This window comes from Strix aluco, chromosome 6 (assembly GCF_031877795.1).
Source record: "Strix aluco isolate bStrAlu1 chromosome 6, bStrAlu1.hap1, whole genome shotgun sequence".
NCBI lineage: Eukaryota > Metazoa > Chordata > Aves > Strigiformes > Strigidae > Strix > Strix aluco.
The window spans coordinates 29,599,473-29,616,570 of NC_133936.1; the positions used below are offsets into that span (position 1 = coordinate 29,599,473).

The 17,098-nt window shown below is 47.9% G+C and overlaps 1 protein-coding gene across 6 annotated transcripts in view; it reads left to right on the forward strand.

The window, feature by feature from the left end:
* NRP2 (neuropilin 2) overlaps nt 1-17,098 on the forward strand; it is a 90,055-nt gene that overhangs the window by 10,525 nt on the left and 62,432 nt on the right. For all 6 annotated transcript variants that reach the window (XM_074829340.1, XM_074829342.1, XM_074829341.1 and 3 more), the window contains exon 2: nt 1,664-1,841. In XM_074829340.1, coding sequence (XP_074685441.1) covers nt 1,664-1,841 — 178 coding nt within the window. The remainder of the gene's footprint in view (nt 1-1,663; nt 1,842-17,098) is intronic.

Here is a 17,098-nt window from a genome sequence, read left to right on the forward strand (position 1 = left end):
ATGTCCCCACCGAGAGTGGGCAGACTTGTGGCAGCTTGTCAGGGGACACTTCTGAGGCCTGGCAGGCCCCATGGCAGAGGGACAGAGTGAGACCTGCAGTGTAGGGTTGAGGCCACAGGAGTCTGCGCTGCTTTGCTTCTCCCGGGTGGTCCCAGGTTTTGCAGTGAGTGCTGCTGTGGGAGGGACAGGAACAGCCCTCATATCTCTCGGCCCACAGAGCTGATGGGGTGTGGGATGTCTGGTTACTCTCCTACACCAAGAGTCATGCTCCTGTGCCTCAGCTCCCCCGTGGGCATGAGATGTGCCTCAGGCCCCATCACAAGGTGTGCACATGTGGGCCCTGGGAAAGCCCACCCACACCATCCTGTGGCCCTCCAGGGCTGTGGGAGACTGTGGGGACAGCCTTGCAGTGGGGACAACCCACAGAGGTTTACGTCCCATGTGGTACCCCATTGCTTATTGTCAGGAAAGCCTTTCTGCAACAGGAGATTGGGGTCACCCTGTAAGCCTGCCAGCCTGCCCTGTGGAGGGGCTTGTGGTTTTGCTGGGTATTGCCCATTTTGCTGGTTTTTGTCTGTTTTGCTGGGTGTGAAGAGGCAATGCTGTCTTCTGGGGGCAGCTGGGGCAGCCTGTGGGGTCGTGGCGCTGGGACAGGGTGGTGGTGGGGTGGGGGGGCTGTGAGAGGCATGTGGTAGGGGCCCTGTGGAGAAAGGGACTTTGTTGGGATTTGTAGTGCCTTATCAATTGACCCTGTGATGCAGATTTTCCTCCCAGCAAGTAATGCAATAATAAATTTGATTTGCAGTGTTCATGAGATTAAATGTGTTTTTTGAAGATGAAATCACCCTCTAGGGCCTGTTCTAACCCAAAGCTGAGAGTGCTTCCTCCACTCACCGTGCAGCCGTTGCCAGTCATTTGCAGGCTAGCCCCACAAAACCGCCACTGCTGATTATCCACATCTGCAATTCCAATGGCTGGGTTAGCTTGAAAGGTTCTGGGAGCTGGGAGGCCAGTCTGCCGAGATGGGGTCATGGGGGCAAGCAGGGTTGGGGAGGGAGAGCACAGCAAGTGGAGAAGGGCCATCATGGGGCTACAGGCCAGGGCCAGGAGGGGCAGATGCTGTCCTCAGCTCTGCTGCTGGCCATGCGGATAGGCCTGGGCTTGCCATCAGCCTTGCCATGCCTCAGTTTCCTTCCTTGGGAACAGCAAAGCTTTCTGCGCTCCTGCGGCTGTATCAAATTTGTATCATCCAAATCTTGGTGTCTCCCGAGGCAGCTGTGGGAGACTGCCACAGAGCAGCTTGCAAAGGAGGCAAAAGAAGGGATAAAATGAGGCAGCTCCAGATGATCTGATATCAATCTGTCTCTTACTTTATGACTCTATAATTGCCTTGGCAAGAACATTTATTTCTCTTTTCTGGTCTGTGTGAAATGTGGTATGTAAGTGTGGCAAGAGTTGGAGGGGAAGAGGAGTAGGTTTGTTGTGTAGAATAATTGCCCTTGCCCAGAGATTAATATGAAATATTAGAGTACCAAACGGATGACAACAGCCTGGAGAATGGCCTTTATCAGACCACCCCTAGCAGTGGCCCAGAGGGACCGGCTGTGTGCAGCCGATGCCCAGAGCCCGTTTCAATGCCTTGTTCCTTTCTGTGTCTCTGCAGCTCAGCCGTGCGGGGGCCGCCTGAACTCCAAGGACGCTGGGTACATCACCTCCCCGGGGTACCCCAATGACTACCCCTCCCACCAGAACTGCGAGTGGGTCATCTATGCCCCTGAATCCAACCAGAAGATTATCCTCAACTTCAACCCTCACTTTGAAATCGAAAAGCATGACTGCAAGTAAGAGCCTTCCTCTTTCTCTCTAGTACATACTTCCTCTTCCCACTTTTGCCTAGCTGTATGGGCCTCATGCTTCCTTGTGCATGAGAACAAGCATCATCCAGAGCCCCCACAGCACTTCATCTCATTGCCTTTCAGGGGCAAGTGTGCTTCTACCAATTGGGTGGTTATAAGATGCTGCTTTGGACACATAGAATGAGACTACTCTGCATTGAACTGATGGTTCTTAACTCAGCCTGGTATCACCTGAAAGCAAGAGCTAACTGGTTTTCAACCTGAATTTGACTTTGTTTAAAAGGCAGCTTGTTTTTCTCAGTGTCGAAGTTGCCTCACTGTCCTTTTAATCCATGCTGGGAGAGCAGAGCAATTTCCTGGCATGTAACTAGGCAGAGGTATGGCATAGAGAGCCCTAGGGCTGGAGACCAAGGCTTGGGCCGTGTGAGGCTGGGGCCTTGGCAGTCTGAGATGTTTGGGCTGGATCTGACTTTCCACAGTGCTTTTTCTGCTTTGTTTGGTAAACTGGGGGTTTGATTTTGTTCGCTTTTTTTCTTTTTTCTTTTAAGAAGGGACTCAGAAACTAGATGTCGGGGAAAAACAATTAACAACTAGTAAAGAATAATCAATGGCATCAAAGGGCACCATAAAAGGCTGACTTAATAACATGGTCTCAGCAGACGTATAAACCTGTGTGTTTAATCTGGAATTCACAGCCAGCTACAGGGGTGCCTGAGCTGTGAAGGAGCTTGGGGTCTCCTAAAATGGGCCTGACACAGCAGTCTTGCCAGACACGCTGGTCCTGTTGATTAAAAGAGGGTTATATATGGAGAGGGGAACTCTGTTTGCAAAAAGGACAGAGGGACAGGGGAAACATTTATGGGGCTGTAGAATCAGTCCTGTGGAGAACAAAGAATTCAGCATGGGTTTGATGATGTACTGAAGGTTATGAAGTGTAGAGCTGGATTCTCAGCTACCATAAATCAGTGTAGCTCCTCTAACTCTAATGAAAGTGTGCTGATTGATGTCACTGGGGATCCCATCACCCCCTACAGATAAAGCCTGGGCTAATAAGGCTTCGAGCACCATGAACTCTCCCTGAAGTCACGGTTTGTGCAAGGCATTTAGCACTTTGCAGTATCAGGCTTGTGTTTAGAGAGGGGAGAAGGTAGAGAAAGGCTTAATGTGGGCATAGATGAACACAACAAGGCCTTGACAGTGCATGTGAGAATGATGGTTGCTATCAGATTTTATTATTGCTTGCGCAGGCTGAACTGTATAGCCTTCTCATAGCTAATGCAGTTGCCCCAAATTCACAGTAATAAAAGCTTTGTAGGCCTATATTTGCAGTCTGCAGAGTATGCGATATGTACGCAGGGCAGTGTTGTGTGCAGGGCAGGGGTTGGACTGGGCAGGAGAGACTCCAGCTTCTGCCTCTCAAAGGTCTCAGGCAAGCAAAGCCCGGTTGGTCAGGGAAGCAGAAACCCCCATGTGTAGGAAGCTGTCAGTTTTAGCTCTGAGCACCTTGGACAACTTTTGCCATGTTTTGCTGCCTGTGAGCGAGCAAGGTCTGTCTGGTCCCAAGCTGTAGGTGGTGTGTGCTGGAGGAGCTGCATGAGTGCTGGAGATGTTGTCTCTTTGCTGCTTTTTACTTTACCATAGCAGATCTGAGTGGCTGCTACATGATCTTGCCCTTTCGCTTTCTGAGTATATGTACATGAGGGAGCCTGTAGTTAAAGCAGAAAGGTTTGAGTTGGAGGGTTTTGGTCCCCTGTATGGGACATGAATGGTGGAGGGTTTCTCAGGGTCTCTGATTCAGTTCAGCTCCTGCAGCAACATTGCTCTCTAGAAACCAGGTAACCTAACATCGAACCTCTCCTGAAAGTGGAGTTTGCCTGCACCTCTATCCGCTCAGCTGCTACCTGTGTGCAAGTGAAACAGGGTTCATAGACAGTACACTTGGGCTTCTGCTGGCTACAGGTGTGAGCTGGCAGCCAAGCTGACTTTGGGTGCCTGCTCCCCAGAGCCAGCACTGCAAAGGAGTGGATTTGAAAGAATTTCCTGAACAGTGTTTGATAGGAAGCATAACAAAACAAATGAAAACAGTGCACAATAAACACTGCCTGAAAGAAATTGATTGAAGGGAGATTTTTAACTTTCTTTGTGACCTAACAGAAGGAGACAAGTATTAACACTGTGTAGTACTTGGGCATTAAGCAGTACTAATAGGTGACCATCTAGTAATAAATCTTATCCAAGTGTCAGAGGCTATTTTATGAAGAAGCAAAGGCCTCATTGCAGCTGCAGGTGGGAACCTTAACAGGAACAGGAGTTCAGCATCAGAGAAACAGTCTTAGGGCAGAGCCCTTCTTTTGATATCTGGTCATTAATATAGAGCACATTCTCACAAAGATGACAGGCTCAAAGATGAACCCCATTGTGGGTTCATCTGTCTCTGGGCAGACAAGGTTCCCCCTACTCTGCTATTGCTACCTGGCAGCTATCGAAGCAGGAACTGGGCTGGTCTGTGCTTCCAGCTGCCAGAGGTAAACACCGTAACCCCTTCCTCTATTGCTGCTTCTTTCCATGTTTCATTTTACCTTATTAGGCTAAAGTTTCTCCCTCAAAAAGCATAACATTTACATTCCTAAAACCCGTTCTAAGGCCTACAAAAATATCTGCAAAAGTCTTTTTAGTTTTACTGTGTCCTTTCTGGCCTTCCTTATATCTGCTTCAGATTTCCCTCTGGGATGGGAGGCATTTCCTCCTGTGTTTTGTACAGTGCCTGGCACCCTGGGGACATCTGCGGAAAGGTCAGTGGTTTCCCCACGCCCGGCAGCTGGCCGGAAAAGGCCTGCGTACCTGGTGCTACCAGGATGCCAGAGCAAGGGCTGCCTGTGGAGAGCAGCTTAGGCAGCCAGCCCTCCCTGCCTGGAGGGTGGGAGCATCAGCCAGGGATGGACACCGGGAGGTGGCAGCCAGGGGCGGTTGCTCTGTGCTGGTTGTTGCTATTGTTTTTCTGGAGGCACATCTGGGCTTTTATTTTTTGTCTGTGTCCAGCTGCATTAAGAAGTAACTGCACCCCCACTACCACCATCATGAAAGGAGTAATTTGGTGTAATTGAAGCCCCAGAACATATTTATCTCTCTCTCTCTCTTTCTCTCTTTCATCCATGCTCCGAGGAAGCGCTTTACTTTGGGAAGGCACTTCAGGTTAGGAAAATTGGCCTCCTCCTGCTGTTGTGGCTCTCATGTGCCAGCACAGCAGGGATGCCTGTTGTGGGAGGGTGGGCACGCTGTGGCAGGGAGTATGGGACCCAGGCCATTGTTCACGTTGTCCTGCAGCTGTGGGGCCACAGTAGTAATGGCAGAGCCAAAAGGGAAGTTTGATGCTATGATAAAAGACCTGCCAAACTATTCGGAAATAATTGTAATAGTCTGTCTGCTCGCCATTTCTTCCTCTCTGTGCTGCGAAGCGCAGCTGTTGCTCAGGCACTGCGGCCCCGTGCCATTGGTATCTGCTCTCTAAACAGGGAAGTGGCATCCAGTGGAAAAGAGCACGCTACTGCTGCTGTGGCAAAATGTTTCCACTCCCTGCATGGCATGGCGGGAGCTGGGCAGCCTCGTGCATGTCAGGGTTTATTTGTGATCCCAGGAGCGACCTAAACCCTTTGCAATAGGTGTGCCACAGGGGTAGCTGTCCCCCAGTTTGTGCAGTCACGTAGCCGAGCTTCCTGCTCCTTCCTAATTGCCGTTTTGCTGTTCTGTCTGTACTGCTTGCTTGGAAAATCCAAGTCAGAAACCTCAGCTCTGAGTGAATCACTGCATTTATAACCAATCACCTTTTCCGTTTGTGCCTCCCCCCTACTGCTGGACTTCTCTTTGGACCATTAAAAGGTCCCTCCCGAGATTGGCTACTGACTCTGCCATCCCTGGCCGTACTTGGCTGACTCTGCCAGAGGATTAGGCTGGGCAGAGCTGCTGTCAAGTGCCCGGACACTGTTGTACACACACAGCAGAGGCGCGCTCCCTCCAGACTGCAGTGCATCGGCTCATGCTCCCCCCGCAAGCGGAAGACCTTTCAGCTGAGTCATAACATCTGCACCAGAAGAATGCTGCTTTTAAAAAAAAAAAAGTGCAACCCATAATCAGACCATGCCAGTGGGTTTTTCTGTAGCCCTTTCCAACACATGCTGCAACTGGGTTGCTATCGGTGGTGCCCCTGCCTGGGCAGGATCTGGGGGACTGCTGCCGTGGCTCGCAGCCCCCTCTGGTGGCATACGCCAAGTGCTGGCAAAGGTTCCTGGAGACGGGGCCCAGGGCTCCAAAAACAGGCAGGAGCTGGCAGACTGGAGACAGCCTGGAGCTGCACAGTCAGGCTCTTCCTCCTGACTTTGGCTCCCCATGTCAAGCCCTGGGGGTTTCCAAAAACAGAAACTGGAGCTACCGTAATGAGGAAATTTATGCAGTTGTCACTGTGACCTCGTAAGTGCCGTGGTGGTGCCAAAAGACTTGAACCAAGTTCAGCATCCTGGTGTGTGCTAGATACTGGGCAGGCATGGCAGGAGATGCCCCTGCTCCCAGCCTGAAGGGCAGAGGAGGACAAAGGTTAGGCAAGGGTCACCTTGGCACCACGTTCCCAGTGCCCACCTCTTGGAGCACTGCCTGCCAGGGGACACTGGCAGTAACATGCTGGTGTTTCCAGGCCACAGTACAAAGGGTGAGGCATGCGGGCTTGGCTAGCCAGTGAAGGCCTCTCATGGCAGCATGGCCATCTCCTCTGCTTCCAGGAGGTTGGGCACTGGAACAAAACAGCTCTGCATCCTTCCTAGAGAGCAGCAGAGATGCTGGCCCAGATCCTTTGCTCAGGTGGTGGTGGGAGCTGCAGCCAGCCCCAGTGCCCACAGACAGGCAGGCAGCTGGTGCCTGCAGTATTCAGCCTGGCTCTCTTGAACATCTTCTTCAAACAAGAGAATAGTATTTCAAGAAGCTGTCTTTCCATCAGCGAAGGTTAAGAGTAGACAAGGCAGCAATTATGGACAGCTAATTAGTAAATGTTTTGAAAAGTATGCATAACTAGCTTGTTAATAAACATTTTAGAAACAATAGTTCATCTTGAGATTGGGAAAATGCTTAGAAAAGAGAAATACATGTGGAGCACTACGGAATACCAGGGCTCGTGGAGGTTCTTCACTGGGATGCAAAGGGAAGTGACTGCATCTCCTGCAACACAGGGGAAACTGAGCTTTAACTCTGCAGAGAGGGGAAGTCAAAGATGAGATGTTAAGGAAGGCATTTGCTTGCTCATACATTTGTGGCACGGGTAGCCAGAAGCAACATTTCTAACGTACAGGAAATAGTTCAGTCTGGGTAACATGACACTGCAGCTCAACTTGTCTTCAAATGAGCTTCTACTGTTTTTTAACTCTGTCTGGCATCCGCTGTACGGTTCATAATTCCCATCAAGCCTAGGTCATTTTCCAAAATGAAACATCGATGAATGGGTTAGCTGTGACAGCGTTAGACCAGCGCATGAGTTAACAGCTCAAGGTTGTTCACATCTCTCTTCTCTGCTGCTCATCCGCAGGGCTGTGAGAGCACGGCTGTGCTTCCCTGTGCCCCAGAGCCTCTCCCTGGAGGGACAGACCAAGTCCAGGCTTTGCAGAAGGTGATGGCCTCAAAGGCACTCTCATGGCGTCTCCTATGTCCCATCAGCTCACCAACATCCGGTGCATAGGAGTCAGATCTGCTTTTGCACCTTGTTTCCTGTTGGCCTGATGACAAAGTGAGGGCCAGCTGGTGACACTGGGAACAATAGGGTTAGAGATAGAGACCTCTCCCCCTCCTTCCTGCTAGCCAGGAGGAAGAGGTGGTGGTGGACTCACTTCTTACTCAGACTCTTTGACCAGCGAGGGTCCCCCACAGCGTCTGGGGAGGGAGTGAGCATAGGGCTGGCTGTGGTGACTCCTTTACTAACTGGGTTCAGGATCCAGCTAAAAGTGTCGGAAACTGTGTACCTTTTGTGAGCGTGAGTGCAAGCCATGCTCCTGCTCCAAGCCCCCTGTGTCTTTGCTGACACCTCTTAGCGCAGATGCCATAGGACAGTAGTAGAGCAATCCCACTGAAATGGCCTGTTGATAACCATAGCATTGAGATCCTTTCATCAAAGAACCCAAGGCCGTTGGCTGTCTCTGCAACAGTGCTCCGACGCACTGGCTGACACCATTCAGAGAGGCTCATCCCAAAGAGGTTGGTCTCAGGAGCCTAAATATCTGTGGGGATATGAGTCTCGGTCACTTTTTTTGCATCACACTGTGGGGTTAGCAGTGCTCTTCCATGTCATGTGTTTGCTGTCTGGATGTAGGAGTTAGAAGGTTTAGTGAACGTAAGGAAAGTGCCAGAATGACATTTTAAAAATTACCCCTTTTTTGTTAAGGACCAGACACAAAGCCCAGTAAAAGCAGTGGGAGGTTTTACCTTGATTTCCATAGGAACTGGCTTAGGCTTTTAATGAGCAACTGTTTGCCTTACCTACATGCAGCCTTTTTAATGGATATCATCTATTGTCAGGCTTTAACAGGGGAGTGACAGACTTGCCAGCAATATCGAGTCTAGGAGTTGTGAGATTTGGGTTCTTCCCCTTCCCTGCTATTGATTTACTGTTCCTGCTTTGGCAAATCACTTTAAATTCCCAGCCTTATAAAGAAGAGAAGACCTGGGCATCTGCAGGCATAAAACTCAGACTAGATAGCAACAGTCCATTGCACACTCCCCTCCAAAGGCTGCTGCATAGCAGCATCACATAGGAGCAGGTCAGAGAGCTGCAGATGACGACTGGTTCGTTCCCAGCCTTTTCTGGCCGGGTGTGAATTCTGCAATTAAATATGAATGCGAAATAAAAAGAACAGACTGCAAAGAGCAGACTGAAAACAGAAGAAATTTCTGGTTGCTTTTGGCCAGAGCTCAGCACAGAGCTTATTTGAAAGAATTGGGGGAGGTTAGTTTTGAGTCTAAGACTAGTCTCCGTTTTCTTTAAATCAAGCGACTGCACACCACTATTGAATGGCAATGTAATAATATGTTGCAAACCACAGTCTGGTGATCCTGGAATTCCTTATAAGTTAATAGCAGTCATGGTCCACTAATCACAGCTAGGATGTTTTATGCAACTGTCTTTGATATATCGGTTCAAACACACCATAGAAAGCCTTCCTTATGCTGGCTTAGCAAGTAGATCAGTAGATCATTAGAAAAAGTGAATAACCCAGGGTTTTTTTTGCTGTTTTTTTTTCCCCTCTGAATCCTAAGGAATTCTTGGGATCTATGTACAGCATTGCTGAGCGATCACAGTCCAGTAGTATGGTGGTGGTTTTAAAGTAGCACTGGGTCAGACATGGAGATATTAAGAGTTTAATAATTTGCTAGAAGCAGAGCCTGAAACACTGGGGTCTGACAGCAGGAATCCTATGCCAAAGACTTAGTCCTGTTACAAACGGCATAGAAACTGGCAGGGCAGCTGCTCTGTGTGTATGCTGTGGCTGCCCCAAATGTCACTTCTTGCAGAGGTAGAGAAGACATTGTGGTCGGTGTTGAGGAAGGGCGCACCCCTGTTTTTGAGGTGGGGTCCCCCTTTGTTGAGCCAGGCAGCACTCGCCCACTGATGGTGGGAGAGCACCTGCGCTCAGCCCCATGCCTGCTGAGGCTGTGCCACATGCAGGGTGTTTGCACGGGAAGTGCTCAACGTATTAGAAACCTCCAGGGAACCCTCGGAGCTGGCGTTGTTGACGGATGTCCAATAAGTAGCAGGACCCCCCCCACCAGCAGCATGAGAGTTTGAGGCATGTGCTCAGCTTCCTTCCTCTTTATGCAGTGTTGGTGTGAGGTTTCATTTACGTTGTTATTTTGCAGTGAAAAGGGAAGATGTAATGCCTGGCTCTCACATGTTGTGCCTTTGGTAATACTGATGTTTGGCTGATAATCATGGGCAGGAACAAGGTCTGGGATCTCCATCAGCAGAGGGGACTGACTCACCATTGATCTATGTTCACTGCATCTTGTTGAAGTTTTTTGACCCATTTGATTTCTTAGGTTTTCTTTTGTGAAAACCCTCTGATTTTTCTGCCGTTCAGGAGCAAACATCTCTCTGTGTCTTTAAGTATGGCAGATGGGGATTTCTTCAGATGTCCAACAACTCAATTGAAGGAGACCTCAGGAGACCTCTCCCCTTCTCTGTCCCCCTTCTCAGCCTGTCTTTTCATCTGCAATCTGGAGATGTAAGGGCTATAGTAATAGAGTGTCAGAGGAAGTAATTGATTCATCACACGCCGAGAGAGGAGTCTGTTGCCTTCAGTGTCAATGGAGCTGAACCACAGCCTGGAAGGGTGAGGGAGGCTTGTAAACACTACATGGCTGAGCTGGCAGGACAAAGCAGATGCAGTGTTGCAGCTGAGTGAGAGGGTGACACAAAGAGTTGCTTCAAAGAAAATCTTCCTGAACAAAGCAGTGGCAGGACCCTTGTTTGTGGGAGAAAGAGGGATGCTCCCATCCCCCTGTTCACAGAGCGTATTAAGGAGAGAAGGTACCAACCAGCTTCATGCAGCAGCCCACTCCCTCATCTCTGTCTCAGCCTGACTGCCTCTCCAACCTGCTGTCCCAGGCAGGGCTGAGCTCACCTCAAGGGTACCAATCAGCCCCTGCAAATGGCTAATTCCTCCCACTCCCCCAGATAGATACTGCTGCCTCCAGGACCCGGCTGGGAGGCCACCGCTGCTGCAAACATGCAGCAAGGCGTGATGTGTGCGTGACAGAGCGCTCGCTCTTGTCCAGGCATTGATCAGGTGTGCTCAGACCCTTGGAGAGACTTGGTTCAGATGGCTGTTGAGCTGCAAGTGCCCGTATTTTGGTGGGAGAAGGGGATAGGAGATGCTATGCTACCTACATAGCATGCAAGGAGGGATCAGGCAGGTTTGGTGTGCTGTTTGCCCCAGAAACCGCTCTTACTACAAGCTGGCACGGTCGAGTTGTTGTGGAAGTGCACAAATAGCAGAGGTTGCAGGCCAGCCTTGGCAGCAAAGCTTTGCTTACTTGTGTATCAGCTAACGCAAGAGCTGGACTGTGAACAGGCTGTGTCTGAGAAATGGTGGGGTCAGAAAGCTGTCCCATGGTGGGCTGGTCCCCGGGTGACCATCCATCATTAATGAGGGATGTAGACAGCCAGGAGCGCAAGGGTGGGCTGGTCATGGCTCTGTTCTTGCAACCTCTTTTATACAATTGGTGCTTAATGAGGTGTTTGTTTCAGTTTTGTGCTGAAAGAAGCCAGTGCAAATGAGTGATATGTGGAAAGCTGAGCTGCAAAGCTCCCATCTGATCTCAGTTATTACCAGCTCTTTCATTCTTCACAGCAAGTTGTGTCTAAGGCCATGACTGATACTGTGCCTGTGAGGTGCGATGGGACATCACTTGCAACAGCTCTGTGGAGGGTGTTTTCCTCTGGGAACAGGGCTGGCACAGCAGAGTGTGCGAGTGTCCCCTAATCCTCATCAGCAAGTGCCAGCCAGTCCCCAGACCTTCAGCCACCAGGGCCAGCATGGCCCAAGCTGGACTCCATCTATTGCCTGGGCTGTCAGGCACCAGATCCCATCTGGAGATAGGAGCCTGTTCACCTGTTCCTCCCACTGCAAAGCAAACAAAGTGAGCATTTGCCCCCTACCTTCTGCCTGCTTCACTGCTTTCTGGCAATAAATTTTCCTCTTGTTGTTGTTATCTTTTATTATATATATTTTTTTTCTTTCTGTTAGTGATCAAGAGCCTGTGAGTGGTGACAGTGAAATGACATAGAAACCAAAGTCTAATTTTTTCCACAGATGGATTGTGGCAGAAGGAGGAAAGTGCAAATGCAGTTTCTCAAGTGTCCTGCATTTTGGGGTATGAAAGGGTTGTGAGTTGTTTCAGTTCCCTTAGAGCCACAACAGAAGGCAGAATGCCATGGAAAGGGGGCTTATTCTTAACATGTTTTATATATTTGATTCCTGGTTTAACCATGATTTTTTCCCCCCAAAGAATACCAAAGACATTTTGCAACAAAAGACCCCTGTAGCTAAAGATAGAAGGGTGAGGAATTTATAGAGATGGTTTTGGAGACAGAAATAAAATTAAACAGCCATGTGTAACTCCTGAACAACAGCCTGCAGAAAACCCCTAAAGTGCACATTAGCACATCTTGTTTTCTTATATAATGAACGGTTTTCCAGACATGCCCCAGATGAGAGCACTTCTCTACTCCAACGCGACTTTCTGCAGTGATCTGGCAACACAGCTTGAGGAAGGCAGCCTGAGGATGAACGGCAAAGCTCAGGGGAGACTTTGCTCTCCCGTCTCAGGGGGTGCAGCAGCATGCAGCATGCTAGGAGCTGAAATTCCCTCCTGAATCAGAACTTGCCACAGGAGCAGTTTGCAGCTATGTTTTATTCTTCCCTTTGCAAGATGTATTTTGGCTACCTTATTTTTTTTTTTTCCACATAAGTTAGCAGTAACTGCTGAAAGACTTCCCATCAGTGCTGCTTGTACGGGGGTGAAAACAACCGAAGGAGTATAAATAGAGGCTATTTGTAGTTTCCAATTTTTGTCTTCAAGGCATTTTTGAAGAAGTTTTCCAATCTGTTAGGGTTATTTTCTCTCCCTCTGTGTCTCTGTTTTTTTTTTTCTTTGACTGGATGACTGGATTTTTCTCATTTCTCAGAAATTCTGGTCAGATTTTTGTGGAGATAAGAAAATAATCCAAAGCACAGTGAAATGATTACAAAATCCCACAGTACTGTGATTACACAAGATGTAATCGGATGCAACAAATTCAAAACAAACTTCCGAGAAATCCTAAGAAATTATGCCCCCCTCACCCCTAGGCCTGGCTCTCCCCTGCTGCCATCAGATTTTGGTCATTTTAGTCAGTGAAATCCCTTCAGATTCAGAGCAATGGTAGCCTACTTCTCTCTGCTGTTGCCAGGGGCAGTTATTTCCATCAGGGCAAAACAAGGGCAAGCTCTGCCTGTTTTCTGAGTGTGTTTTGCCACAGCATGGGCAAAAGCGGTTCCGCAAGCTGCAGACTGAGACCAGATTCATCTCTCTGATGTTCAGCCACTCAAAGTCCAGGTTCAGTCAATGAGAGGGATTTAAACTACCTCTGTCGTCAGCATAGAAGAATGATTAATCCCATCCCAAGCTGGGTGTGAGGAGTCTGCTTCCACTGGGAACGGAGGACATTTAGTTGGCTAAAGCTAGGTATGATACAAGCTTTTTAGGTCTGTGCACAAATCTATATCAGGATCTGTGTCTATGAGGACTGATTCTCTTCTCACCCCAGGATAAATTAGGAGTGATTACCCTTAAAATGATGAGTTACACATGTGTAAACTCAGTTCAAGTCAGAGGAGAATCCAATTCATCTGCTGTATTTATAATTAATTACTCTGATTAAGGGCTGGCAGCTAAGATCAAACTTCATTGCTCCTGTTTCATTAGACAGTAGTGGTGCTTGCCTCTGCCATCATGGCTATAAAAAAAAATAACGTTTGGAAGTCCCCAGTAGCTTCTGCAGCAATTTAACCTTTGAAGGGTATGTTCTGCAGTTGCTCAAGATTGCATAAACATCACAGAAAAGTTTTCTTGTCTTTCATAATGTGACCACCCATGAAATAAGGATTTGGTTTCAAGGTGGCATATGAAAGAGCGTGAAGATGGGTGGTGACACAGAAAAATTGACTAAGCTAGCTAGCATGTAATGGACATTAATTCTAGCCGCTGCTTGATTGCAAAACAAGCACAGAGATGCTGGTTCACCATTTCTTAACTATCTCTATACTGCAGCTGCTATTTCATTTTTAAGAAACAGCCTTTTCTTAGAGGATGTTTATAAAACCTTAGGCTTTTTATGACAGTTTCTGAGAAACAAACCACCTGCCACCTTTTCAGAGGGAACAATTGAATTTACTAGCTGCTGTGGCTAAGCAGGTTCCCCACGCCTTCCCCCAGCTACCTGCAGAGAGTATTAATGTCTACTGAATTTCACTAGAATTGTAGTTTCTCTTCCTATTCTCAGCAGATGCATTCGAGACACTGTGACACATGATTCAAGCAGACCAGGGGTCTTGAAGGCTCAAGTCAACACTGGGCACTCCCAAATTTGGGGCTCTTGGCACGCAGTCAGTACCTATTTGTCTCTCTGTCTATCTAGGCCAGACTCCTCCAATATAATATAATCTATCTAATCAAGGCTGGCTTCTATTCTTGGCTGTGCTGCAAACTTCCTGTGTGACTTGGGCCAGCCACTGCTCGTCACTGCCTTCCTACCTCCCAGGGTCTCTGAGGATCCCATCATTACTGTTTGCCAGGTGCAGTCATGAGCCCCGTGGAAATGCCTATAAATAACAGCTCCAAATTAAACGTTGGGGAAGTTCAGGTTAGAGCCTTGTGACTCTCTCAGGCCCTGACAAGCAATGGAAACTGGGCTTAGCTGCATGTGAGCCCTCACCTACTTCAAATCATAGCTCCAGGAAGAGACTGAGAAAGCTGACAGCTAGGTCAGAGCTTGGTCTGGGGAGCCAGCCCTCCTCAGGCTTTGAAGCAAGGCTTGCACAAGTTTATGTATTGGGAGGACTCACGTTATGGCTGTGAACATACAAATGATTTATTGTTTATGTTTCTCTCCATCCTAAGCTAATGTCCCTGTAATGTCCTTGAAGCATGTTTCAGTGGGGAAGGAGTCAACATCTCTTAGGACCTGGGGCTGAGGGGCAATAGGCTTGTTGATTGTGTGGAGTCCCAAAACTGTGCTTTGTGCTGAGTTGTATGCCTCAGGAGAGGAGCATCCAGAGGAATGGTGCAGGCTTTCTGGTGCTGCTCCCCAGGTGGGTCATAGGTTTTCTGGAGCTCACCAGTGCCTGGGTGGGCACCTGGGCGGTCTGGGCTGGCCTCAGGGGACGATGGAGCACATCTCAGTGGCCAGGGACCAGATTAGCTATTTCACAACAGAAGAGGACTGAAAAGGTGGAGGTCTTCTCCTAATCACTGCAACTGGGGGTTGTTTGCCTTTATTGTGCCTTGTAGACTTGTTTGGAAAGCCATCAGCAAAGTCATTTAGGGAAACAAGGGGAGAAAGGAAAGACTGGGAAGCAGAGAGGGTTGACTGGAGGAAAAAGCAAGCAAGCAAGCATGAGTAATGCAGGCATTAGAAGTGCTTTATAATCAGTTTATAAAAGCTCTCTTAACATCAGCAAAGCACTTTCTATTAAAAATCTTTAATAAAAACGCAGCAATATTTGTAAGCATTGAACATTTTCTGTTTAATTCTGTTAAACAGCTCCAAGAAGAGTGTCTAAGCAATTCATTTCCCTCCTTTCTCAACCCCCCATTGTCTGGGCAGTTAACAGCACTTCAGCTTTGCCTCTCTGCCTTAAAACTCCCTGGTGGAAACCTCTGAGGCGGTTTCAAACCAACTGGCTGGCCTTCCCACTCAAGCAGCAGCTGGAAATATCCTGCCGCTGGAGGAGCAGCCAACTGCGGTCACCTTCCCTGCAAGAAGAGTTGGTTAATCCATTGACTATACTTGTGGGTTACAAATGCTGCACCCTCTCCTCACATATTTATGGCTGGTTCATTGGAGCAATGTCTAGATGGGGAGAAGTGGCCATGAAATGTACTTGGAGATGTCAGCTTGCCCAGTGGAGGTAAAGCTGGAGTGGTCAGCCCACAAGGATGTTGGTGCACATTGACTGAAACAATGGATTTGGTTATATGAGTGAAATGCAAATTGCTGGATGCTTGTCAAGACAGTCTGGATACCATCACTGCATAAATGTGTCCCACCCAGCTGTGCCCTAGTCTGTAATTATCTGGAAATTAAATTGTTAGAGTGGAAAGCATCCCCAGGGTTGGGGTTTCTTCCTTCCAATTTTTCTTCTTGTTTTTCACACGGGAAGAAAAAAGTCTGGAAACCATGCTTAAGCTTAACAGAAGCGAAGATCTGGCCAGACTAGATTTTAACATGGCCTGTGACCCAACGTGAGGAGAATGGGGTTTATCAACTTGTTTGATTGTGGGCCAAGGCATGGACATGACTGAAGCACATGATGCCAAAAGAGTCTGTGGTGGGGATAAGTCAGTGTTCTTGCTGAAGTTTGCAAGTTTCATGGTTTGGACCAGACATCTTTGCTGTTTCATTTTGAAAGCGTAAAGCTTAATTGCTATGTTGGAGAGCAAGTAGGTGCTCCTGCTCATCTGGGCAGCAGTTACCTCCTGAGTGTAATACTCTCCCAATTCACACTCTGTTTATATGACCTGAAGAAAGAGAGTTTTGCCTCATGAGGAGCAGAGGGCTTGGGCCAACATTTTTTAACTGGGGAAGAAAACTCTTATGCATTTATATTCATTTTACATTTGGCAAAAATGATTCCCTGACCTTCTCCTAGGGGCTTTTTTTAGTTGTTTGTAACATTTGATTTATTAAGGATTAGCTCTAGTAGGAGAAAGCTCAGTTAGATGCTTGGATGAAGCCAAACAGGGTTTAATTCAAAGAGGCAAATATTTCCTGATGATTTACTTACTAGATTCATTCTTTTAATTTTCCATTTGCAGATTGCCCATGAGCAGATTGCAATATTCCCAAATTGTATGTATTATTGGAAGTTATTCACCCATTCAGTAAGCAAATATTTCTTGGTCCAGAATTTGCTTCTGAAATTGCCAGGGCTCCTAGAGCAGAGTGGTTTGAGGCACCATGTGGACAACACTAGGATGTTTGGTGTGTTGGCTACAGCAGAACCTGTGATCATTACAGTCAAGTTGTTGAAGTCATGTACTGTGTTGGCGAGTTATAACCCCACGAGTACACAAACAGATGTGATTCCCTGGGATGCAGCTAACCTCTGCCTGTGCCATGCAAATGGTAGCTTTTACAGTCCGCTCAGTTAGCTGTGTTTTGCCAACATTCATGTTTTCGCCAAATTATTTTTTTGCCACATATTCACAATTTCACTAGTAGCCAGTAGTCTTGAGGCACAGATATGTACTTCTGGTGTGGAAGGGCTGCAAGGACACTGAAAGCAAGTAGTTATTTAGAGAACAAAATGTCCTTGCTGTTTGCTCAGCACTACTTTAAACAAATAGACAAACAAAGAGGAAAAAATTCTACTTAAAAGAAGCACTAACACTGTGCACTATGTTCCTCCTCCCTGGGGAGACAAGGGGATCAAGCCACACATGATGGACAT